This window comes from Microcaecilia unicolor, chromosome 1 (genome assembly GCF_901765095.1).
Source record: "Microcaecilia unicolor chromosome 1, aMicUni1.1, whole genome shotgun sequence".
NCBI lineage: Eukaryota > Metazoa > Chordata > Amphibia > Gymnophiona > Siphonopidae > Microcaecilia > Microcaecilia unicolor.
The window spans coordinates 3,959,687-3,984,627 of NC_044031.1; the positions used below are offsets into that span (position 1 = coordinate 3,959,687).

At 47.5% G+C, this 24,941-nt stretch overlaps 2 protein-coding genes across 3 annotated transcripts in view; one reads left to right on the plus strand and one right to left on the minus strand.

Moving 5' to 3' along the window:
* Positions 1-1,205: 1,205 nt before the first annotated feature.
* LOC115462106 (zinc finger protein OZF-like) lies at positions 1,206-7,172 on the minus strand. The gene is made up of 2 exons (XM_030192146.1): positions 6,679-7,172; positions 1,206-2,769 (listed from the first exon to the last, which is right to left on the minus strand). The coding sequence occupies exon 2, from the start codon at positions 2,618-2,620 to the stop codon at positions 1,427-1,429; it is 1,194 nt and encodes a 397-aa protein (XP_030048006.1). The 5' UTR covers positions 2,621-2,769; positions 6,679-7,172; the 3' UTR covers positions 1,206-1,426.
* A 3,261-nt stretch (positions 7,173-10,433) lies between these two features.
* Positions 10,434-24,941, plus strand: part of LOC115462069 (zinc finger protein OZF-like) — a 28,551-nt gene continuing 14,043 nt past the window's right edge. For both annotated transcript variants that reach the window (XR_003940788.1, XM_030192114.1), the window contains exons 1-2: positions 10,434-10,566; positions 15,154-15,280. Coding sequence is in view for 1 of the 2 variants with exons in the window: in XM_030192114.1 (XP_030047974.1) it covers positions 10,486-10,566; positions 15,154-15,280 (208 nt within the window). In the remaining variant the exon portion in view is untranslated. The remainder of the gene's footprint in view (positions 10,567-15,153; positions 15,281-24,941) is intronic.

Consider the following 24,941-nt stretch of genomic DNA (forward strand, 5'->3'; position numbering starts at 1 on the left):
TCATCCAGAGCGACATGCTACAAGAAATGTGGGTTGGTCACACGGTCTCAAGTCACCGAACCTCCTGCACCATCAGGCTTGAAGAGAGCCAAGTTCACAGCAAAGAAGTCGGAGTTGTGTGGTTTTGATACAGCTGAAGCCAACCAGGTGCAGGCCAGGTTCTGGCCCACGGGCTGTAGGTTACTATTTAGCATTTCTATAGCGCTACAAGGCATACGCAGCAGGTTGAACAAGCCTACTGTAAGTTCTCAAAACAGGGCTCATGAAAGGTAATATGAGGAAGTGGCTTCTGCAATGTGTGTGCAGGACAAAGTAGGCCTTGATATTTGTGCTCTCATGTTGCCTATTATTTTATTTTAGTTACATTTGTACCCCGCACTTTCCCACTTGTAGCAGGCTCAATGCGGCGGGCAATGGAGGGTTAAGTGACTTGCCCAGAGTCACAAGGAGCTGCCTGTGCCTGAAGTGGGAATCCAACTCAGTTCCTCAGGACCAAAGTCCACCACCCTAAAGGCCACTCCTCCACTGTTGCTGCTATTTGAGATTCTACATGGAATGTTGCTATTCCACTAGAAGTCGGCCCTTGCAGATCACCAATGTGGCCGCGCAGGCTTCTGCTTCTGTGAGTCTGACGTCCTGCTTACATGGGGCAATGGAGGGTTAAGTGACTTGCCCAGAGTCACAAGGAGCTGCCTGTGCCTGAAGTGGGAATCAAACTCAGATCCTCAGTTCCCCAGGACCAAAGTTCACCACCCTAACCACTAGGCCACTCCTCCACTAGCAACATTCCATGTAGAAGTCGGCCCTTGCAGATCACCAATGTGGCTGCGCAGGCTTCTACATGGATCTACATGGAATGTTGCAAAGTCCACCACCCTAAACACTAGGCCACTCCTCCACTCCACTATTAATTGCTGTAGCTAGGAAGTGCTAAGAAAAGGAGCTCCTACACTTTTGAAACCCACTGCCACTGTCTCTTGTTGCTGTGAGGTGGTGAGAGTGGATTCTAGAAGCTGGTCTGAACCTGATTGTTGAGCAGTAGTGACTTCATGTGGCCCATCAGATCACATCTGAAGGCATATCAGTGTGATACCACGTCCTGACTGGAAAACATTAGCCTAGATGACCTTCTAAGGTCTCTCCCAGTTCTATCTCACTGTAGAATTCTAGGAAACATATTTTCTATTCAAACATTTATTATACAGAATCAAGTTATATGCAGTCTGTCCTCACACATTCTCTACAGCTGCCATTTATACAATCCACAAGTAATGGGCCAGTATCTGGCGTTCAAGACCTAACATAAGGTCTTTAGAATTACTACAAGTAGCGAGTGACAGAGACTTCCCTTGGGCTCTAGCAGCTGGAAGCCACCCCACGCCAGCCACTGACTGGCTTATATATCCCTCCCGACAGCTTAATGCATTCATTTTCCACCAGTATGAATTTTCTCATGGGTTCTTAGGTTGCCCTTTTGGTTAAAGCTCTTGCCACAGGCAACACATTGGTAGGGCCTCTCTCCAGTATGGATGCGTTGATGCCGGATCAGGCCTGTATTCAGAATAAAGCTCTTCCCACACTCGATGCAAGTGAAGGGTTTCTCGCCCGTGTGGGTCCTTTGATGCACCTTGAAGGTCTGCTTGTTGATGAAGCTCTTGCCGCATTCGGCACAGATAAAGGTCCCCTCACCAGTGTGCACCCTTTGATGCAGTACCATGTAGTCTTTGCAGCTGAAGCTCTTTCCGCATTCCATGCAGGTATACGGTTTATCCCCCGTGTGCATGCGCTGGTGGATGATGACGTCGAGCTGCTCGCTGAACCGCTTTCCGCACTCATGGCAGGCAAAGGGCTTATCACCAGAGTGGACCTTCTGGTGGGTGGTCAGGCCAGTCTTGCAGCTAAAGCTCTTTCCACACTCCAGACAAGAGAACGGTCTCTCTCCGGTGTGAATACGCTGGTGGGTGATGTAATGCTGCCGGTAGATGAAGGTCTTGCCACACTGTGTGCAGGTGAAGGATTTCTCCGCTGTGTGCGTCTTTTGGTGGGTGAGGAGATGCTGTTTTTGCAGGAAGCACTTCCCACATTCTGAACAGGGGAAGGGCCTCTCCCCCGCGTGAGCCTTTTGGTGTGTGATAAGGTTTTCCTTCCGGTTGAAGCTCTTCCCACATTCTGTGCATGAAAATGGAGTCTCCCCAGTGTGGATCCTCTGATGCCTCACCCGGTCGGTTTTTCGACGGAAGCTTTTCCCACACTCGGAACAGGGGTATGGCCGATCCCGTCTGTATGGGCCCTGCGGGCTCAGGGACACTGGAGTGAAGGTGCCCTCATGGTGCTTCTTCTGGAACGCTGCGTCCACTGTGAATCCACTCAGCTCTGCTTTCAGTGTGATTCCCTCTTGGAAGCTTTTCTCACGGTGGTTCCCATGGAAAGGTGGGTTTGCAGTTAAGGCGCTCTGCTCTGGCTGTAGTGTACCGTTCTCCCGGATGCAGTCTTTGGGATGGTTTCCAGAGAATGGTGGGTCTGCGGGGAAGGCACTCTGCTTTCTCTGCGGTTTAGCACTCTCCTGGAAGCTAATGGCAGTCAGTAGGCTGTCTGGTTCCACCTCTGTCCTCTCTGCCATGCTAATGATTTGTGGAATCCTCTTTAGTCACACTGGATCTTCAGTGCATTCACCTCAGGACTCCTTTACCCTTCATGGACTCCTGAACTCTGCCTGTCAGTCAGGGAGTGTTAGTGACCGATGAGGCCCAATTCAAGACAGCTGAGACCCTGCAGAGATGAAAATAGAGACACGGTTTATATTCCCAGGACAGAAGAAATGTTATATCAGCAGTCCTGGGGTGAGACACCTAGACAGTGTACCCCAGGACCTGACTAGTCAGGCTGGTTTTCAGGATATCCACGATGAATATGCATGAGGTAGATTGATATGCAGTGCCTCCACTGTATATAAATCTCTCCGGCTTATTCCTCTTGTTGTGTGTGTGTCACGAGGACTGGATTCAGGACAACTAATACCTATTTTGGTTATTTACAACACTGATTACTCATTAAAATACAACAAAACTCTAAGAACATACATGATAAAGCCAACAGTAATACATAAGACTAAAGCGCATTCTGATCGATACTCAACATGAACAGTAGAATTTCTACTCCTAGAGGGGCCTTTTCGATGACGTCTAAATCTGACTTCGGACGTTTTGCTGAAAACGTCCAAGAATCAGGTGTTGAACCTGGCCACTTTCGAACCCGAAAAACATCTTTTTGTTTCAAAAAGGCCCATTTCCTAGATGTTTTCTAGATGTACTCAGTGCATCTATCTTTCTGGACCATTTTTAGGAAAAAAAAAATGTCCACGTGAAAAACGTACAAAATCAAGCCACTGGGATGTAAGAGGAGCCAGCATTCTTAGACATCCCATGATAGCAATGGGGTGGGTATCCTAGGGCACGCTGCAGTGAACTTCACATAAAAACTCACCATTACCCCCAACTGTATCCAACTGTACATCACTACAGTAGCCCTTATATCTGCAGGTGTCACCTGTATGTAGTGTAAAGTTATTGGAAAAGTAATGGAAGCCATGCTGAAGGAAAGGATAGTGAATTTCCTGGAAGCAAATAAGTTGAAAGACCCAAGACAACATGGTTTCACCAAAGGGAAATCGTGCCAAACGAATCTCATTGAATTCTTTGACTGGGTGACCGGAGAATTAAATCAAGGACGTGCTATGGACGTCATCTACTTAGATTTTAGCAAGGCTTTCGACACGGTTCCCCACAGGAGGCTCTTAAATAAACTAGAAGGGCTGAAAATAGGACCCGAAGTGGTGAACTGGATTAGGAACTGGTTAACGGGCAGACGCCAGAGGGTGGTGGTAAATGGAGTTCGCTTGGAGGAGGGAAAGGTGAGTAGCGGAGTGCCTCAGGGATCGGTGCTGGGGCCCATTCTGTTCAATATATTTGTGAGTGACATTGCCGAGGGGTTAAAAGGTAAAGTTTGCCTTTTTGCGGATGACACCAAGATTTGCAACAGAGTGGACACCCGGGAGGGAGTGGAAAGCATGAAAAGGGATCTGAGGAAGCTAGAAGAATGGTCTAAGGTTTGGCAATTAAAATTCAACGCGAAGAAATGCAAAGTGATGCACTTAGGGAATAGAAATCCACGGAAGACGTATGGGTTAGGCGGTGAGAGTCTGATGTGTACGGACGGGGAGAGGGATCTTAGGGTGATAGTATCTGACGATCTGAAGGCGATGAAACAGTGTGACAAGGCGGTGGCCATAGCTAGAAGGTTGTTTGGCTGTATAAAGAGAGGTGTGACCAGCAGAAGAAAGGAAGTGTTGATGCCCCTGTATAAGACGTTGGTGAGGCCCCATCTAGAGTATTGTGTTCAGTTTTGGAGGCCGTATCTTGCGAAGGATGTTAAAAGAATTGAAGCGGTGCAAAGAAAAGCTACGAGAATGGTATGGGATTTGCGTTACAAGACGTATGAAGAGAGACTTGCTGACCTGAACATGTATACCCTGGAGGAAAGGAGGAACAGGGGTGATATGATACAGACATTCAAATATTTGAAAGGTATTAATCCGCAAACAAATCTTTTCCGGAGATGGGAAGGCGGTAGAACAAGAGGACATGAAATGAGATTGAAGGGGGGCAGACTCAGGAAAGATGTCAGGAAGTATTTTTTCACGGAGAGAGTGGTGGATGCTTGGAATGGCCTCCCGCGGGAGGTGGTGGAGAGGAAAACGGTAACGGAATTCAAAAATGCGTGGGATAAACATAAAGGAATTCTGTTCAGAAGGAATTGATCCTCAAAAGCTTAGTGGAGATTGGGTGGCAGAGCTGGTGGTGGGAGGCGGGGATAGTGCTGGGCAGACTTATACGGTCTGTGCCCTGAAGAACACAGGTACAAATCAAAGTAGGGTATACACAAAAAGCAGCAAATATGAGTTATCTTGTTGGGCAGACTGGATGGACCGTGCAGGTCTTTTTCTGCCGTCATCTACTATGTTACTATGAATACAATCCTGGCCCTAATGGGAAGCCAAAGCAAAGGAGTAGCCCTCTCGAAGCGTGGGACGTGCATGACGTTTTGCAAGAAATGTCCAAAATCTGAATAAGAAAGTTCTTTTTCCCCCAAAAAAACCACCTATCTTTTGTTTTTGAAAATACAACCACATGAAATTAGAACTACCACCCAGCTACCACGTGCCCTGGGCAGTAATTCTAATTTTGACCCGTGTCCAAAACGCACAGCAGAAAATAATTTCTGTTTTCTACCGCGTGGCGCTAACCGGCCGGTAATCATCAGTGTACACGCGCTGATGATTACCAGCCGGTTAACGCATGAGACTTTAATTCTAAGTCAATGAGTGGTGGTAAGGTCTCAGGCCCAAAATGGGTGCGCACTGATTTTCATTTTGCCGCACATCCATTTTTGCCAAAAAAAAAGGCCTTTTTTGAAGGCACGCTGAAAACTGGACCTACGCGTGTCCAGTACATGCATCTACGCCAGTGCAGGCCATTTTTCAGCATGCCTTAGTAAAATGACCCCTCTGTTACACTTACATAGTAACACAGTAGATGATGGTAGAGAAAGACTTGTACGGTCCATCCAGTCTGCCTAAAAAGATAAACTCATATGTGCTACTTTTTGTGTATACCCTACCTTGATTTGTTTCTGCCATTTTCAGGGCACAGACCGTAGAAGTCTGCCCAGCACTATCCCCGCCTCCCCCCACCGGCTCTGCCACCCAATCTCGGCTAAGCTTCTGAGGATCCATTTCTTCTAAACAGGATTCCTTTATGTTTATCCCACGCATGTTTGAATTCCGTTACCGTTTCATTTCCACCACCTCCCTCGGGAGGGCATTCCAAGTATCCGCCACTCTCTCCGTGAAAAAATACTTCCTGACATTTTTCTTGAGTCTGCCCCCCTTCAATCTCATTTCATGTCCTCTCGTTCTACCACCTTCCCATCTCCGGATTAATACCTTTCAAATATTTGAACGTCTGTATCATATCACCCCTGTTTCTCCTTTCCTCCAGGGTATACATGTTCAGGTCAGCAAATCTTGTTGCGGAATTTTGTGCTCACTGTGAATGTCTGTTGTCCAGTATCCCAACATACAAGGCATTACAATAAGGAGATAAGGATGCATAGGGGTCTGCTGCCAGCCTCCCCTTGTCCAAAAACGTTTTCAAGTTCTGAATGAGCCTCTATTGAAAATAAGGCATTCTAGGAAACCAAGTTGGATCTAAAGAGATGCCTAAGTTCCTAACTGGTAAAGGGGTTACATTTAAATGGATCCTAGATGAAAGAACGTCACTACCCGCATTCTTGATAATTTCAACCTCTGATATTTGAGGATTTAATCGTAAACCAATGCCATATCACTGTAAAACAGATACAGGAAGCAGTGAGCTCACCACCAGCCTTCTTACAAATTGCTACCCAAAGGGTTCACGAGCGGTGCATGCAAGCTATACCCCCTTGGACAGCTCCAGGCTTTTCCCACAAAGTCGATTAGCGGATTCAATAGTCAGAAAGTAAAAAGTGAAAACAAACAGTGAGATTAAGGGTAGGGGTGTTGAGAGAGTGAACACCATAATCCCTGCATGTGGGGAGATTAATCCTTGCCGCTAATCCCATATACAAGAGCTGACCTACCTGTGCAGGTTCCTTGGGAGCCAAAGCTGTACTCTCTGACAGCAGGGTATTTAAACCTGAAGAGCTTTCTCTAAGGAAGGTGTGTGTTGTCCCTCTCTCCTTCTAGAGGGCTCTCTGGCTGCAGACAGGTGGGTTATTCCTCCCTTTCTCTTTCTAGGAATCCCTGTGCATGTCTGTCTCTCCAGCTGCAGGGAGGGGGGTCACTCCTGTCTCTCTCTTTGCATGCATCCTTGTTTCTGTCTGTCTCCCCAGCTGCAGGAAGATAAGTCATTCCTGTCTGTCTTTTTTTGCCCCTTTAGCTGCAGAAAGGTGTGTCTCCCTCCTGTCTCTCTCTTTGTATGAAAGTCTCTGTGTCTGTTGGGCTTGACCCTCTCTTGCTTGTGTCTGTCTGTCTGTCTCCGGCTGCAGGAGGATGTGTCTGCCTCCTGTCTCTCTCTTTTTGTCTGAAGCTCTGTGTCTGGATCTGACACTTTTTCTCTCTGCATTCTGCAACAACCCCCCCTCCCCTCCTCTAATGGCTGCCACCGGGGCTGAGGGACTCTGGGTATTACTAGTAGTAGCTGCTGGTGGGGCGGGGAGGGGAGGGGGTTACTCAAGCCTTTAGTGCAGTGAGAAGTGGCAGCTCCAACCATCCAGTACCTGACGCAGGAGGACAGGGGGCTCATGGGAGCGGTAGTTTCTCTTCTGCAGATCTTGCATTTCCTCCTGTACTGTGCAAAATACAGAGAGATCAGAGATCTTGCAAAAGTGAGAGAGAAAATCAGAGAATGAACAGGGGAAAAACGTCTGTATAGTCCTGGGAAAGAAGAGAAATAGGAACAGAAATGCATTTCCACCTGTACTGTGCAAAATTACAAAGAGATCAGAGAGAACAAAGAATGAGCAGGAAAAACTCAGTAATATAGTAAGTGACGGCAGATAAAAACCTGAACGCTCCATCCAGTCTGCCCAACAGTCTCATAAATTCTACTACTACTTAACATTTCTAGAGCGCTACTAGGGTTACGCAGCGCTGTACAATTTAACATAGAAGGACAGTCCCTGCTCAAAGGAGCTTACAATCTAAAGGACAAATGTACAGTCAGTCAAATAGGGGCAGTCTAGATTTCCTGAAAGGTATAAAGGTTAGGTGCCGAAAGCAACAGTGAAGAGGTGGGCTTTGAAGATGGGTAGGGAGGGGGCTTGGCGTAAGGGCTCAGGAAGTTTATTCCAGGCATAGGGTGAGGCGAGGCAGAATGAGCAGAGCCTGAAGTTGGCAGGGGTGGAGAAGGGTACTGAAAGGAGGGATTTGTCTTGAGAGCGGAGGTTTGTTTTTTTTTGTTACATTTGTACCCTGCGCTTTCCCACTCATGGCAGGCTCAATGCGGCTTACATGGGGCAATGGAGGGTTAAGTGACTTGCTCAGAGTCACAAGGAGCTGCCTGTGCCTGAAGTGGGAATTGAACTCAGTTCCCCAGGACCAGAGTCCACCACCCTAACCACTAGGCCACTCCTCCACTCTGAATTGAAGTTGTGGGGTGATGACTTAAGAGCAATGCCAGAAAATTCTTTTTCACAGAGAGGGTGGTTGATGCCTGGAATTCCCTCCTGAGGGAGGTGGTGGAGAAAAAAAAACGACGGTTGAATTCAAAAAGGCGTGGGATGAACACAGAGGATCTCTAATTTAGAAAATGAATGATATGCATTCCTTTAAATGTTGTTGTTTATATGTGCTTTCATATCAAGCTCTGGCTGGATGAACCTAGGCCGGTGCTGGGCTGCCTTGTACAGTCTGAGTCCTGCATGTAGCAATCCGGCTTAGGATGGGCTGGAGAGACCTTTGACGGAAACTCCAGTAAATTTGGAACATGAGGACAGTGCCGGGCAGTCTTCTACGGTCCGTGTCCCAGAAGCTTAGCCGAGATTGGGTGGCAGAGCCGGTGGTGGGAGGCGGGGCTAGTGGTTGGGAGGCGGGGCTAGTGCTGGGCAGACTTCTACAGTCTATGCCCTGAAAATGGCAGATACAAATCAAGGTAGGGTATACACAAAAAGTAGCACATATGAGTTATCTTGTTGGGTAGACTGGATGGACCGTGCAGGTCTTTCTCTGCCGTCATCTACTATGTTACTATCCTGCTTATTTTCGAAGGAGAAGGGCGGCCATCTTCCGACACAAATCGGGAGATGGCCGGCCTTCTCCTAAACCCGGCCAAATCGGTATAATCGAAAGCCGATTTTGGCCGGCTTCAACAGCTTTCCGTTGCAGGGCCGGCCAAAGTTAAAGGGGGTGTTTCGACAGGATACTGAAGGCGGGATGGGGGCGTGGTTACGAGATGGCCGGCCACGGCCGATAATGGAAAAAAGGCGGCCGTCTCTGACGAGCACTTGGCCGGCTTTACTTGGTCCATTTATTTTTAGGACCAAGCCTCAAAAAAGTGCCCCAACTGACCAGATGACCACTAGGGGGAATCGGGGATCACCTCCCCTTACTCCCCGAGTGGTCACCAACCCCCTCCCACCCCCCCAAAAAACTTTAAAACATTTTTTTCCAGCCTCAAATGTCATATCCAGCTCCATGCCAGGAGTATGCAGGTCCCTGGAGCAGTTTTTAGTGAGTACTGCAGTGCACTTCAGGCAGGCGGACCCAGGCCCATCCCCCCTTACCCGTTACACTTGTGGTGGTAAATGGGAGCCCTCCAAAACCCACCCGAAACCCACTGTACCCACATGTAGGTGCCCCCCGTTACCCTTTAAGGGCTATGGTAGTGTTGTACAATTGTGGGTAGTGGGTTTTGGGGGGCTCAGCACCCAAGGTAAGGGAGCTAGGCACCTGGGAGCAATTTCTGAAGTCCACTGCAGTGCCCGGTTGGTGTCCTGGCATGTGAGGCGGACCAGTGCACTACGAATGCTGGCTCCTCCCACGACCAAAGGGCTTGGATTTGCTCGCCCTTTGAGATGGCCGCCATTAGTTTCCATTATCGGCAAAAACCAATGGCGGCCATCTCTAACGCCGGCGATCTCTAAGGGTGGCCTAACGAGATTTGGCAGGCCCTGACCGTATTATGGAAACGAAAGATGGTCGTCCATCTTGTTTCGATAATACGGTCGTGTATGCCGCTTTCCGGGGCCGGCCCCGGGTTCGATTATGCCCCTCCACATTACTAGTCCTTTACTATGTTAGAAATGCAGATTTGTGCTGCTTTTTGAACATTTTTCTGCTTTGAAAGTGAGCCATACTGGTGGTGCCTGGATTTTGCCCATCATTGAGTATCTGGAGATAATGCTGGAGGCAGCCTTACCATTTTGGGGACAGAAATATTCACTCTCTGAGTGAAGGATCAGGGCATCTAGTAAACAGTGGTTGCAGATCTCTAAGGAATGGGAAACAGCTCAGCTCTGATCCCTAGACTTTATTTATCTGAGCTGGCAAGTAACTCCAAGCCATGAAATGCACATACCCCGGCCTGGTTTTACCCCCTCCCCTCTCTGACCTTTCTGGAAATGACCCAGATTTTTCTTTGTGCATACACTGCTTGGAGACGGGGATCATGTAAAACCAGGAGAGGATCACACAGATTGTCCTGGCTGGGAGTCACCTGCAGCTCTCAGGGAACTTTAGAAAAGAAAAAGAAAAACAGAACTGGAGCACTCAGTCTGGCATGACCTGGTGTCTGCCAGCACTGCTACATCCTTGTGCCCATGCCCAGGTTCAACTCCAGCTCCGCAGTTTGCATCCTCCCAGCACACAGACTCCTCCCAGGCCCACAGAGCTTTGCAGGCAGCAGCAGCCATTGTGCTTGTGCAGCAGAGGCATATTTAGGAAGGTAGATGCACAGGATGGAACTGAGCCCTGCAGCCTCCTGGACCCAGGATCCAGCACAGGACATGGCCACAGTGGACTGTGTGCAGGTAGGAGACTCTCATGCATGTTATCCTGAAAGAGACTGACCTCTGCACAGAATGATTTCAGCCCAGACGCTGACCCTCCCTCTGCAGGATCCACAGAGAGGGTGAAAGAGCCATATAAAACACTGAACCCCCGTCACCCTCTCCCACACAGACTTACTGAGTTATTACTGCATGAAACAATGGATGCAGTGTTTTCTGGTTTTTACTGGAATACAGCACAAACAGCTGAAGAATACATTTTCACCCCATTCTCATGGAGGGACCAGTGATACATGGTGCTAAGCATAGGAGCCGACTCTGTGGGTGCTTGAGCACCCCCAATATTGAGAAAATTCCATGTATGTGTCCAGGGAGGGGTTATTTCCACCGGGCTTAGCACCCCCAATAATTTTGAAAAGTTAGCTCCTATGGTGCTAAGCATGAACACGAGATGGATAGCGGTAGACCCCCCCCCCCCCCCCAACAGATCCCTGTGCAGGTATTGTATTGATACACATGAAGTAAAAATACAGCACGGACAGGTGAAGACTGAAACTCCATTACAGTGCAGGGATTGTACTCATACATGTAAAACAGACAGCACGGAGAGCTGAAAAGAGCAGAAAATGCAGGAGAGGAAATACGGTTACTGCACAGGACGAAAATAGATTTATACCTTGAGAGAAGAGATTAAGTAGGAAATTGTAAATAAAAATTAATAATAATAATAGAAGGCGGGGCCTAGTGTTTAGAACCATCAGTTTGCAGCTAGGCAGATCTGAGTTCAAATCCTGCTACTCTCACTGACACAAGTTCTTATTATCTTTTCACTGCTGCTTTTACCTCCTAGCCACAATTGCCCTCCCCTTGTCCCTTCCTCCCTTCTCGCCCATTACTTCCCTCACCCGTAACTGTCTTGTCTGTCTGTATTATTTAGATTGTAAGCTCTTTGGAGCAGGGACTGTCTCTTTGTATCAGGTGTTCAGCGCTGCGAGCGTCTGGTAGCGCTATACAAATGCTAATAATAATAATAATCTTAAGCTCCAGTTAATTTTATCTCCAGTTGCCTTGGGTAAGCTCTTCTTGGAAGGGACTTTTCATACTACCATTGTATAGTACTGTGTCCACCTAGCAGCACTAGAAAAGGTAAATATTATTATTATTAACCAAGACAGAGGTGTCTGATATTTCGAGGGAAAGTTCTCTGGTGGCTGCTGTGCCTCACAGTCTGCCCAATACTCTCGCTGTACAATGTAGATGACCTGGACTTCACTGTGGCTGGCTGGGAGGTGTGTATTGTCACTACTCCATCCTCATCCTCCTGGACCTATCCGCCGCTTTTGACACTGTCAATCACAATTTACTTCTCGCCACACTGTCCTCATTTGGGTTCCAGGGCCCTGTCCTCTCCTGGTTCTCCTCTTATCTCTCCCACCGTACCTTCAGAGTACGTTCTCATGGATCTTCCTCCACCCCCATCCCGCTCTCTGTTGGAGTTCCTCAGGGATCTGTCCTTGGACCCCTTCTTTTTTCAATCTACACCTCTTCCCTGGGCTCACTGATCTCATCTCATGGTTTCCAATATCATCTTTATGCTGACGACACTCAGCTTTACCTCTCCACACCAGACATCACTGCAGAAACCCAGGCCAAAGAATCGGCCTGCTTATCCGACATTGCTGGCTGGATGTTCAACCGCCACCTGAAACTGAACATGGCCAAGACCGAACTTCTTGTCTTCCCACCCAAGCCCACTTCTCCTCTCCCTTCACTCTCTATCTCAGTTGATAACACCCTCATTGTTCCCGTCTCATCTGCCCGCAACCTCGGAGTCATCTTCGACTCCTCCCGGTCCTTCTCCGCGCATATCCAGCAGATAGCCAAGACCTGTCGCTTCTTCCTCTATAACATTAGCAAAATTCGCTCTTTTCTCTCTGAGCACACCACTCAAACTCTCATCCACTCTCTCATTACCTCTCGCCTTCACTACTGCAACCTACTCCTCACTGGCCTCCCACTTTGCCATCTATCCCCCCTTCAGTCCGTTCAGAACTCTGCTGCACATCTTATCTTCCGCCTGGACTGATATATTCATATCACCCCTCTCCTCAAATCACTTCACTGGCTTCCGATCAGGTACTGCATACAGTTTAAGCTTTTCCTATTAACCTACAAATGCACTCGTTCTGCAGCCCCTCCCTACCTCTCTACCCTCATCTCCCCTTACGTTCCTACCCGTAACCTCCGCTCTCAAGACAAATCCCTCCTTTCAGTACCCTTCTCCACCACCGCCAACTCCAGGCTCCGCCCTTTCTGCCTCGCCTCACCCCATGCCTGGAATAATCTGCCTGAGCCCATACGCCAGGCCCCCTCACTGCCCATCTTCAAAGCCTTGCTCAAAGCCCACCTCTTCAATGTCGCCTTCGGCACCTAACCACCATACCTCTATTCAGGAAATCTAGACTGCCCCAACTTGACATTTCGCCCATTAGATTGTAAGCTCCTTGGAGCAGGGACCGTCCTTTTTGTTAAACTGTACAGCGCTGTGTAACCCTAGTAGCGCTCTAGAAATGTTAAGTAGCAGTAGTAGTAGTAACTGCAGAACCAGGATGCCTATGTCCAAAATCATTAGGAGCTAATTATGCACAACAGATTTTGTCTGTCTGAGAACAGCTCTCCTCACCTTAAAAAGTGTCGTCCTTGACAGTATGCGGTCAATTAGCAGGGATTTGGTGAGGTATTCCCAAGCTGGGTTTTTCTTTCAGATCAGAGGAGCCCATTTGGGGGGGGGGGGGGAGGAAGAGGATGGGACTTGATATACCATCTTTCTGTGGTTACGATCAAAGTGGTTGTACAGGTACTTATTTTGTACCTGGGACAATGGCAGCTTAAGTGACTTGCCCAGTATCACAAGGAGGAGCAGCAGATCAAGTAACCACACAGTTAACATAGGGTTAATACAGTTTTAACGCAGGATAGCAATGCAGGAAGGGTTTCAGTGTGGGCGTTAACTTGCGCAGATACCCTTACCGCGGACCTCACTTAAATGCATGGCATTAGCTATCCCGTGACCATGCAGGGGGAAAAAAAGGGTTTTCCTGTGGCAAATTCTGCGTCAGGTCTGGGGCAGCATAGAAGGGTGGTTGAGAGGAGTGGGTATCAAGCAGCACCCCATCTCTCAATCGAAACCCGACCCCCCCCCCCAACGTGATCCCCTGTCCCCAATTTTGAGAAGAAAAAGTCCTTGGTGTCTAGCCGTACCCCCACCCCTTCTCCAAGCCCCTCAAATCCATACTGCAAAAGACGCAGTTGTGGAGACAGGGGATCTGGCCAACGAGGGAGGGAGGGAGTGGGGACACTAGACCACCAGGGACTGTAGTGTAAATGTTGGGGTTGGGGGTTGGCAGGGAGTTGGAATAGACGAGTGGGGGACCCACCAGGTAATTAATGTTTTTACTGTTGGGGGGACAGGAGGAGTCGCATCAAGTCAGGGAGAGGAAGGGAGCGAAGCCAATAGGGACCCTACAAAAAGCTGGGTTGGGGTGCTGAGTGTTTTATTTTTCTTCAGCGTCACCCTTCCTGTCAATGCATAAGCCAGTCACCACTCAGGCGCTGACAAGAAATGTTGTCCACGATGTAGGGAAGGTACGTGGGGCAACAGAAAGCGATGTTCTTGACGTTGTGCTTTTTGAGGTGTCACTGGACGATTTAGCAAAGGTAGCTTTCCAGCTACAACTGAAAACATATCCACAATTGACACAGATATCTTGACTCCTGAGGCAGGCATACCATTTGCCGAAACACGGAACCATGTTGAGTCTTGTATCTGGTCATTGGCAATAAAGATTGTATCTACTTAGATTGTGGTGTCCTGCCTGGATTGGTTGCCCCACGTCCCTTCCCTACTCCTTGGACAGCATCTTCCTTCGTAGGGAACGCTTCTTGATGTGTTTTGCGTTACTGACAGGAAATGTCGAGCTTATCGATGAGCTGCGGATTATAGCTGTAGTTTTAACATGGCAGTAATTAGCATGCTTATTGATTATAACCAGTGGCGTAGCTACACGGGGGCTCCAGGGCCCCTGGTTTGGCATGCACGCGACGTGAGGGGAGAGCAGGGCAGGCATTGCGGCGGAGACCAACGCTGGACAAAATCACTTCAGCTGGCGGAGGTCCCCAACCCTTGCCAGCCAAGGTATGTGAGGTTAGGTGGTGGCGGGCCAAAATGTGTCCCCCCCCCCTCACACACACACATTGGGCTCTGGACCCCCCTCCATGTCAAAGTTTGGCTATGCCACTGATTATAGCTAAGCAGTAAGTTTGATAAATGACCCCGTTAAATACTGATTAGTCAGAGCGGGAGGGAATGAGCCAGGTCCAGAGCAGCGTAGAAGGGTTGGTTGAGAGGAGAAGTCTTTGATCCGGAGGGAATGCAGGAGTTTTATGCTCCGGTCCCTTGGCCCCAGTGGTATCTGTTTTGAGTTTGAACTAAAAAGATATTAGTGATCCACGGGGGTCTGAAGACCACCCAGGTCCGTACTTGGCAATGTAATGCTGCTGGACGGGAGAGGTGAGAGACGCTAGGTATGTTTTTGGTTTGGGTTTCAGGTCCCGGTGACGTTTGACGACATCGCTGTCTACTTCTCCCAAGAGGAGTGGGACTCCATGAAAGAATGGCAGAAAGAGCTTCACCGGGAAGTGATGGAGGAAAATCTGCAGCTCCTCATCTCTCTAGGTAAGGGCTGTACTCTGAGCACTCTTCCCCCTGGAAGGCTGAAGGGACTGCGGGGTACTCTTCTGAATGGGTTTTTCAGGGGGCTTATGAGAGATGTGCAGTGAGAAACAGCAGGAAAATCATTATACCGTGCTGCCAAACAGGCAGGGGCCAAGGATAACCTGTAAGCATATTGTGAGAAGACTTGGGGGGGGGGGGGGTGTTATCAACGTAGGTTGTTATTTTATCACTAACTCATGCTGTTTCAGCACATTTTCTGCACTGAGACCTGGGGTCCTTTTACTAAGACGCATGGAGGGGCATTTTCAAAAGAAACGTCCAAGTTGCGATTTGGACGTCTTTGCAAAATGTCGAAATCCGGGGGTGGGGAAAACCGTATTTTCGAAACAAGATGGACGTGAATATTTTGTTTCAAAAATACCGTCAGAGACGTCCAAGTCCTTAAATTTGGACGTCTCTAGATTTAGACGTCTTTGACTTTCGGCGATTTTCGAAACCAAAGACTTCCAAATGCAAGCCATTTGGACATGGGAGGAGCCAGCATTTCTAGTGCACTGGTCCCCCTGACATGCCAGGACAGCAACCAGGCACCCTAGGGGGCACTGCAGTGGACTTCATAAAATGTTCTCAGGAACATAGCTCCCTTCCCTTGTGTGCTAAACCCCCCCCCCCCAATACCCACTACCCACAACTGTACACCACAACCATAGCCCTTATGGGTGAAGGGGGGCACCTAGATGTGGATACAGTGGGTTATGGAGAGTTCGCTGTTTCCTCCACAGACATAACAGGTGTGTGTGGGGGGGGAGGGGGGGTATGGGCCTGGGTCCGCCTGTCTGAATTGCACTGCAGCCATTAAAACTGCTCCAGGGACCTGCATGCGCTGTCATGGACCTGAGTATGACATCTGAGGCTGGCACGACATATTTTGAAAGATGTTTTTTGAGGGTGGGAGGGGGTTAGTGACCACTGGGGGAGTAACGGGAGGTCATCCCCGATTCTCTCTAGTGGTCATCTGGTCATTTCGGGCACCTTTTTGTGCCTTATTCGTAATAAAAACAGGTCCGGGTGAAAATGTCCAAGTGTTCGTCAGGGACGTCCTTGCTTTTTTCGATTAAAGGTCAAAGACATCCAAGTGTTAGGCATTCAAGTCCCGCCTTCGCTACTCCTCCGACATGCCCTCTTGAAATTTGGACGTCCTTGTGATGGTCTGCAGTCCAAAATCGGGTTTCGATTATACCAATTTGGACGTCTCTATGAAAAGGACGTCCATCTTCCGATTTATGTCGAAAGATGGACGTCCTTCTCTTTCGAAAATGAGCACCTACGCACTTACAATGCGTGTCAAATTAGAACTACTGCCCAGCTACTGCATGCCCGGGAGGGGGGGGAATTCTAATTTTGACGTGCGTCCAAAACGCGCGGCAGAAAATAATTTCTCTTTTCTACCGCGTGGCGCTAACCGAGTGGTAATCGGCAGTGTGCGCACACTGACGATTGCCGCCTGGTTAACGCGTAAGCCCTTGCCGCTAAGGCAGTGGGTGGCGGTAAGGTCTCAGTCCCAAAATGGACGCGTGCTGATTTTTTTATTTTGCTGCACGTCCATTTTCAGCAAAAAAAAAAAAAAAGGCCTTTTTTTGCAGGCATGGTAAAAAATGGACCTGGTGCGTGTCCAATACACGCACCTACACCAGCGCACGCCTTAGTAAAAGGGCTCCCTAGTTTGTAATAACAGGGGTTAACAGTAAAGTAAGCCATCTTAGCTGTAGCCCATGCAGATAACCTTCCCCCTTAACTAAACAAAAAAGAAATGTCTCTAGAAATCAGAATCACTACTGCACGTCAAGTAAAGAACAATCAAGCCATTGTGACATCACTGATGAGGTTGGCTTTTAGGCATTATGACATCACAGTATCAGAAGTGAGCCATGTACAGGGCATTCAAGCCATTGTGACATCACTGATCAGGTTGGTTCTTATTGGTGGAATGAGGCATTATGACATCACAATATCAGACGTGAGCCAAGTACAGGGCAATCAAGCCATTGTGACATCACTGATCAGGTTGGTTCTTATTGGTGGAATGAGGCATTATGACATCACAATATCAGAAGTGAGCCAAGTACAGGGCAATCAAGCCATTGTGACATCACTGATCAGGTTGGTTCTTATTGGTGGAATGAGGCATTATGACATCACAATATCAGAAGTGAGCCAAGTACAGGGCAATCAAGCCATTGTGACATCACTGATCAGGTTGGTTCTTATTGGTGGAATGAGGCATTATGACATCACAATATCAGAAGTGAGCCAAGTACAGGGCAATCAAGCCATTGTGACATCACTGATCAGGTTGGCTCTTATTGGTGGAATGAGGCATTATGACATGACAATATCTTCAGACTGAGAGAAAATAATCAACAGGGGCTACTGTTAAGACATCTTATTTTACTACTGACTCAGGCTATTTTAGCACAGGTCCCATTTTATGCAATGAGACCTAGTTACTAATAACGGGACACAGTTCCTTTCCTTAAACTGGAAAATCAGTCTTCCACGGGCTGTGTCTGCGTCGGGGGTTAAATGTGTAATAATACAGAATACATTCCGTGTGCAGCAGCAAAACCTCCTCATTTTTAAAGTTGCAGATGATGTTCTGGTTGTCATCTGGGCCGTAGCTCGTGTACTGCGCCTGTTTTTTGGTCCCAGTTTCCCTCGCGCTCCACCGTATTTATTTATTGCATTTGTATCCCACATTTTCCCACCTCTTTGCAGGCTCAATGTGGCTTACAATACATCATGGATAGTGCAAATATGATAGAAAAATAGGCATTTAGTGTTACAGAAAATGTTTGGTAACATGATAATGATAAGATATGTTAGTAGTATGACAAGCAGATATTATAAGACATTTCTAACTACGTGTGGAGGATTTATGTATATTCACATTGGTTGATCTTTGTGGTAAGAGATGGGTCTTCAGCAAGGCTTCACTCTTCCCTGTCCGTATCCCTCCTGCTCCGATCCACCCGACCACTGGGCTGGAATTCTTGGTTACCACGAATCCCAGCCCAAAAAAACGGGCGGTGCTCGGCCCGATCATGGGTGTACGCGAGTTGCTGCCCAGGTGTAGGCCAGTGCATCATCTGCAACTTTAAAACACACCGGTGGCTGTACGTTCTGCAAACTTTGCCAGTCCGATTGTTGCAGAAAGATCTGAAACGGATAACGCGACTTTTTAGTCGTTTTTGTTGGGCGGGGAAAAAGCCAAAATTCAGTCAGGAAATGTTAGTTGGGAGTTGGAAGCAGGGTGGCATAGGTTTCCCAGATTTGTTCTTATATAATCAGGCGTGTTTATTGCGTCATCTGGGGGACTGGATTGAATCGACTCTTTTTTACACACCCACAAATTTAGAAAAGGCCTTTTTTGTTCCATATGATGTGATGACGCTTCTTCATTTGCCTTGAAGTAGGGTACCCACTAGATTTAAAACCAGCATTTTGTTACAGCCACTTCATGAGGTATGGCAGTGGTGGGTGCGACAACTGGGGGGACAACCGTATATCACGGACTTATTGCCAATAGTAGGAAATATAGCGTTTCAGGCAGGGATGGACAATCCGATTTTTGGTGCCTGGGGACAGCAGGGAGTTGCGCGTTTAGAACATTTGTTGCAGAATAATGGGGAGTTGTTGCCATTTGAGGCTATACAAGACAAGGTGGGAGTAGCCTGGGGTAACAGGTTTGCTTATACGCAGGTTACGCACTATATGAAGTCCTTGCATCAGGCTTCTTTGAGGGGTCGATTGGGGGACCGGGTCCGAGGTTTTTTTGAAGGGATGAAAACTGCTAGACATTCGGTCTCTGATTTGTTTGGGGCACTGGTTAAGTGTAGGCCTCGGAGAACATATGAGGGTCTTAAGCATAAGTGGGAGCAGGATCTGGGGTCCTCATTGACTTCATGGAATGTGGAGACTACTTTAAAAGGCATTCGCCTATTAGTAACGGATGAACGGTTGAGAGAATGCGGGTATAGAATAGTTCTTCGGGGTTACATGTCTAAAGCACAGTTGGCTCATGTGTTAGAGATGGTTGATGCTGCTTGTTCTAAGTGTGGGGGGGGGGGGGGGTCATAGTTCCTTCTACCACGCGTTGTGGCAGTGTCCAAGGGTGCGAGCATTTTGGCAGCGGGTCCGGGGGTTTCTGATCAAACTTGGGAATAAAATTGAGGGCACGGAGGGACAGTTTTTGCTAGACCATCCAAAGGCTTTTGCCTCTTTGAGTACTCCTGCAACTCTGCTATGCAGAAAGCTGAGTTTGGTAGCTCGAAAGTGTATAATGCAATATTGGACCTCTTCGGAAGCGCCCGCCTACTGGCATTGGCGTAATCAGGTGCACCTTTTAGCATCTTGGGAGGCTAGAGATTCCAAGATGTCGCCTAAACGTAGAAAACAATTTCTTCAGATCTGGATGCCTTATCTTCAGATTCTAAGCCCAAGGGGTCGGAGTTTACTTATTAATGCTTGTTGATTTTGGTTGTGGAGTGGGTGGGGGGGGGGGGGGGTTCCACCTCCTCTCTGCCTCGTAATAAGCTGCTTTCCATAGAGTACAGAGGTCACCACATAATCTGTAGCCTGCCAAACAGTTCTGGATTATTGGTACTGTTGTACTTACTTGAATTCATACGGAGTTTTTGGAAATTGAGTGGTACAGGGGTGGGATGGAGGGGATGGGAAGGGGAGGGGTGGGGGGGTATGGGCAGTTTATAAGCTGTATGGTTCATGCATAGTATCTTATTGTTTGTAAGTTGGCAATATTGTGTATGTTGTGTGTTGTGTTGCTTAACTTTGAGTTATCAATAAAATTACTTTAAACTAAAAAAAAAAAAAAACAGGAAAAAGAGTACTTTTTATTCAAAAATGAGGACGTTTTGCTGCTGCTGCACACGGAATCTATTCCGTATTATTACACATTTAACCCCTGACGCAAGGGCTGTGTCGGCTCATTAATGAAAGATTGATTTTCAAGTTTAACAATTAAAGGAAATTTTTATCCCACATTTTCCCACTTATTTGCAGGCTCAATTTGGCTTACATAGTACCGGAAAGGCGTTCGCCAAATCCGGTAGAGAAACAAATACAAGGTGATATAGAGGGGCAGCTCCTTGTGACTCTGGGCAAGTCACTTAACCCTCCATTGCCTGCCGCATTGAGCCTGCCATGAGTGGGAAAGCGCAGGGTACAAATGTAACCAAAATAAAATAGATACTATTGGAGATTCTACATGGAATGTTGCTACTCTTTGAGATTCTATAAGGAATGTTGCTACTATTTGAGGTTCTGTTGCTACTATTTGAGATTCTACATGGAATGTTGCTACTATTTGAGGTTCTGTTGCTACTATTTGAGATTCTACATGGAATGTTGCTACTATTTGAGATTCTACATGGAATGTTGCTACTATTGGAGATTCTACATGGAATGCTGCTACTATTTATTGGAGATTCTACATGGAATGTTGCTACTATTGGAGATTCTACATGGAATGTTGCTATTCCACTAGCAACATTCCATGTAGAAGGCTGCGCAGGCTTCTGTTTCTGTGAGTCTGAGAGTCTGACGTCCTGCACGTATGTGCAGGACGTCAGACTCACAGAAGCAGAAGCCTGCGCGGCCACATTGGTGATCTGCAAGGGCCGACTTCTACATGGAATGTTGCTAGTGGAATAGCAACATTCCATGTAGAATCTCAAATAGTAGCAACAGTGGAGGAGTGGCCTAGTGGTTAGGGTGGTGGACGTTGGTCCTGGGGAACTGAGGAACAGTTCCATTCCCACTTCAGGCACAGCAGCTCCTTGTGACTCTGGGCAAGTCACTTAACCCTCCATTGCCCCATCTAAGCCGCATTGAGCCTGCCATGAGTGGGAAAGCGCGGGGTACAAATGTAACAAAAATAAAAAAATAATCGAATGGCGCCGGCCATCTATATGGGCGGCCATCTCTAAGGCCGGCGCCGTAAAGAGGTGTCCCGAATTGTGTTATAGAAACAAGATGGCCGGGGAGAAAACCAAGATGGCTGCCGCACCGGGTGGACATGAAAATGCTCTGTGAGAATTGAGCTGAACAGTTCCGATGCCGGCCATCTCAAACCCGGCCAAATCCAAGGCGTTTGGTCATGGGTCGTGGGAGGAGCCAGCATTCGTAGCACTGGTCCCCCTGACATGCCAGGACACCAACCGGGCACCATAGGAGGCACTGCAGTGGACTTCATTAATAACCCTTCCCTTGGGTGCTGAGCCCCCCCAAAACCCACTCCCCACAACTGTCCACCACTACCATAGCTCTTATGGGTGAAGGGGGGCACCTACATGTGGGTACAGTGGGTTTTGGGGGGCTCCCATTTACCACCACAAGTGTAACAGGTAGGGGGGGATGGGCCTGGGTCCGCCTGGCTGAAGTGCACTGCAGTACCCCCTAAAACTGCTCCACGGACCTGCATACTGCTGTGATGGAGCTGGGTATGACATTTGAGGCTGGCAAAAAATGTGTTTTTTTTTTTTTTTTTCAGGGTGGGAGGGGGTTGGTGACCACTGGGGGAGTGCAGGGAGGTCATCCCCAATTCCCTCCGGTGGTCATCTGGTGAATTGGGGCACCTTTTTGAGGCTTGGTCCTAAAACTAAATGAACCAAGTAATACCGGCCAAATGCTCGTCAGGGCCGGCCTTCTTTTTTCCATTATCGGCCGAGGGCGGCCATGTGTTAACCACACCCCCGTCCTGCCTTCGCTACGCCTCCAACACGCCCCCTTAAACTTTAGCTGCTTCTGCGACGGACTGCAGTTGAGGCCGGCCAAAATCGGCTTTCGATTATGCCAATTTCGCCGGACTTGAGAGATGGCCGGCCATCTCCCGATTTGTGTCGGATGCATAGGTTGCTTTGTATTTGTATAATGGGGACCGAGGAGAGGGAAGGTTATATAGTGTCCATTACGAGCTTTGGTTTTGCTGTGTTGCAGAGTGTAGGCATTTATGTTGGGTCGGTAGGGTACGCCTTTTTGAACAAGTTGGTTTTTAGTGAAGTTTAGATGGTCGTAGGTTGTTTTCACAGCTTTTGGCAGTGCGTTCCATAGTTGTGTGCTTATATAGGAGAAGCTGGATGTGTAGGTTGCTTTGTATTTGAGTCCTTTGCATTTTGGGTAGTGGAGGTTTAGGTATGTTCGTGATGATCTGGTTGTGTTTCTGGTTGGTAGATCTATGAGGTCTGTCATGTATCCTGGGACTTGGCCGTAGATAATTCTGTGGACCAGGATGCAGATTTTGAAGGTGATACGCTCTTTGATTGGGAGCCAATGCAGTTTTTCTCGGAGGGGTTTGGCACTTTCGAATCACAATTTACCAAATATCAGCCTGGCTGCTGTGTTTTGAGCGGTCTGGAGTTTCTTTTTGAGCTGTTCTTTGCATCCCGCATAGATTCCGTTGCAGTAGTCTGCATGGCTTAGTACCACTGATTGCATTACGTTGCAAAATATTTCTCTATACTGCTCATTTTCTATACTGCTTAATCTGAAAACAGGTCTAGGCGATGTACCATTAACTAAAAACATAATAAGAAAGGTAGGAAAGTCATTCATACTAGGCTAGCAGACGCACTTAAACACACACACACACACACACAAAATATAAAACAAAACCATTGGTTGTCGCCCCAGGAAGGGCAGCTTCTTCAATAGGTAGGTCTCCAATAGCACCTTTGAACTAAAGGCCAACTCCGAATGTACGGATAGTGATGGGCAGTTCCAGAAGGAAGGACTATTGTAGGTAGACTCATGATATGCAAATTTCAGACCTGGGATAGTAAGTCAAAAGTCGTTAAACAATTGGCCAAACAGGTAGAAAATTTACGGTGAAAGCTTGAAAGATGCTTGGGTGCATAGGGAGAGGTATAACCAGTAGGTAAACGGAGGTGATGATGCCCCTCTGTAAGACTCTGGTGAGATCTGGAGACTTCACCTTCAAAAAGATTTAAACAGGATGGAGTCGGTCCAGAGGGCGGCTACTAAAATGGTCAGTGGTCTCATAAAGCATATGGGGACAGCCTTAAAGATCTCCATATGTATACTTCAGGAGAAAGGCGGGAGAGAGGAGATATGACAGAGACATTAAATATCTACGTGGTATAAATCCACAGGACCTGTGGAATGAGGTGGCAAAGGTGACGTTAAGGGATAGGAGGCAATGTCCTTCTGTGGATTAGGAATTGGTTATTGGACAGAAAACTGAGGGTAGGGTTAAATGGCCATTTTTCTCAGTGGAGGAGGGCGACCAGTGGAGTGCCAAAGGGATCTGCTTAACATATTTATAAATAATCTGGAAATCAGAATGTCAAATGAGGTGATTAAATTTGCCGATGACACCAAAATATTCAAAGCAGTTAAAGCACACGTGGATTGTGAAAAATTGCAGGAAGACCTCAGGAAACTGAAAGACTGGACATCCTAATGGCAGATGAAATTTGATGTAGACAAATGCAAAGCAATGCGCATGAATGACGCTAGCACCCAAGAAAAAGATCTAAGTTAGAACATAAGAGTAGCCATACTGGGTCAGACCAATGGTCCATCTGGCCCAGAATCCTGTTTTCCAAACAGTGGCCAAGCCAGGTCACCAGTACCTGGCAGAAACCCAAATCATGGCAACATTCCATGCTACAAATCCCAGGGCAAGCAGTGACTCCCCCCATGTCCATCTCTAATAGACTATGGACTTTTCCTCCAGGAACTTGTCCAAACCTTTTTTAAACCCAGATATGTAACCGCTGTTACCACATCCTCCAGCAAAGTGTTCCAGAGCTTAGCTATTCATTGAGTGAAAAAATATTTCCTCCTATTTGTTTTAAAAGTATTTCCATGTAACTTCCTCGAGTGTCCCCTAGTCTTGGGACTTTTGGAATGAGTAAAAAATCGATTTACTTCTACTCGTTCTACACCACTCAGGATTTTGTAGACCTCAATCATATCTCCCCTCGTCCATTTCTTTTCCAAACTGAACAGCCCTATCCTCCTTAGCCTTTCCTCATACGAAAGGAGTTCCATCCCCTTTATCATTTTGGTCGCTCTTCTCTGAACCTTTCCTAGCTTCATTGTTTTTCGAGATGAGGTGACCAGCTGCACACAGTTCAAGTTGTGGTTGCACCATAGATTGCTTTATTCTGTCCTGAAACAATGGGAATTTGGGGTGTCTCCATCTTATAATGTCCGACTGCTTAATACTAAGGAATAGGACGAACTGTTGGATAACGCTGTCCATCAAAACCAAAAATAAATTCTTTGAAGGAGTAAACAAACATGTGGACAAAGGGGAGCCGGTTGATATTGTATATCTGGATTTTCCAAAGGCGTTTGACAAGGTACCTCATGAAAGGCTACAAAGGAAATTGGAGGGTCATGGGATAGGAGGAAATGTCCTATTGTGGATTAAAAACTGGTTGAAGGATAGGAAACAGAGAGTGGGGTTAAATGGGCAGTATTCACAATGGAGAAGGGTAGTTAGTGGGGTTCCTCAGGGGTCTGTGCTAGGACCGCTGCTTTTTAATATATTTATAAATGATTTAGAGATGGGAGTAACTAGCGAGGTAATTAAATTTGCTGATGACACAAAGTTATT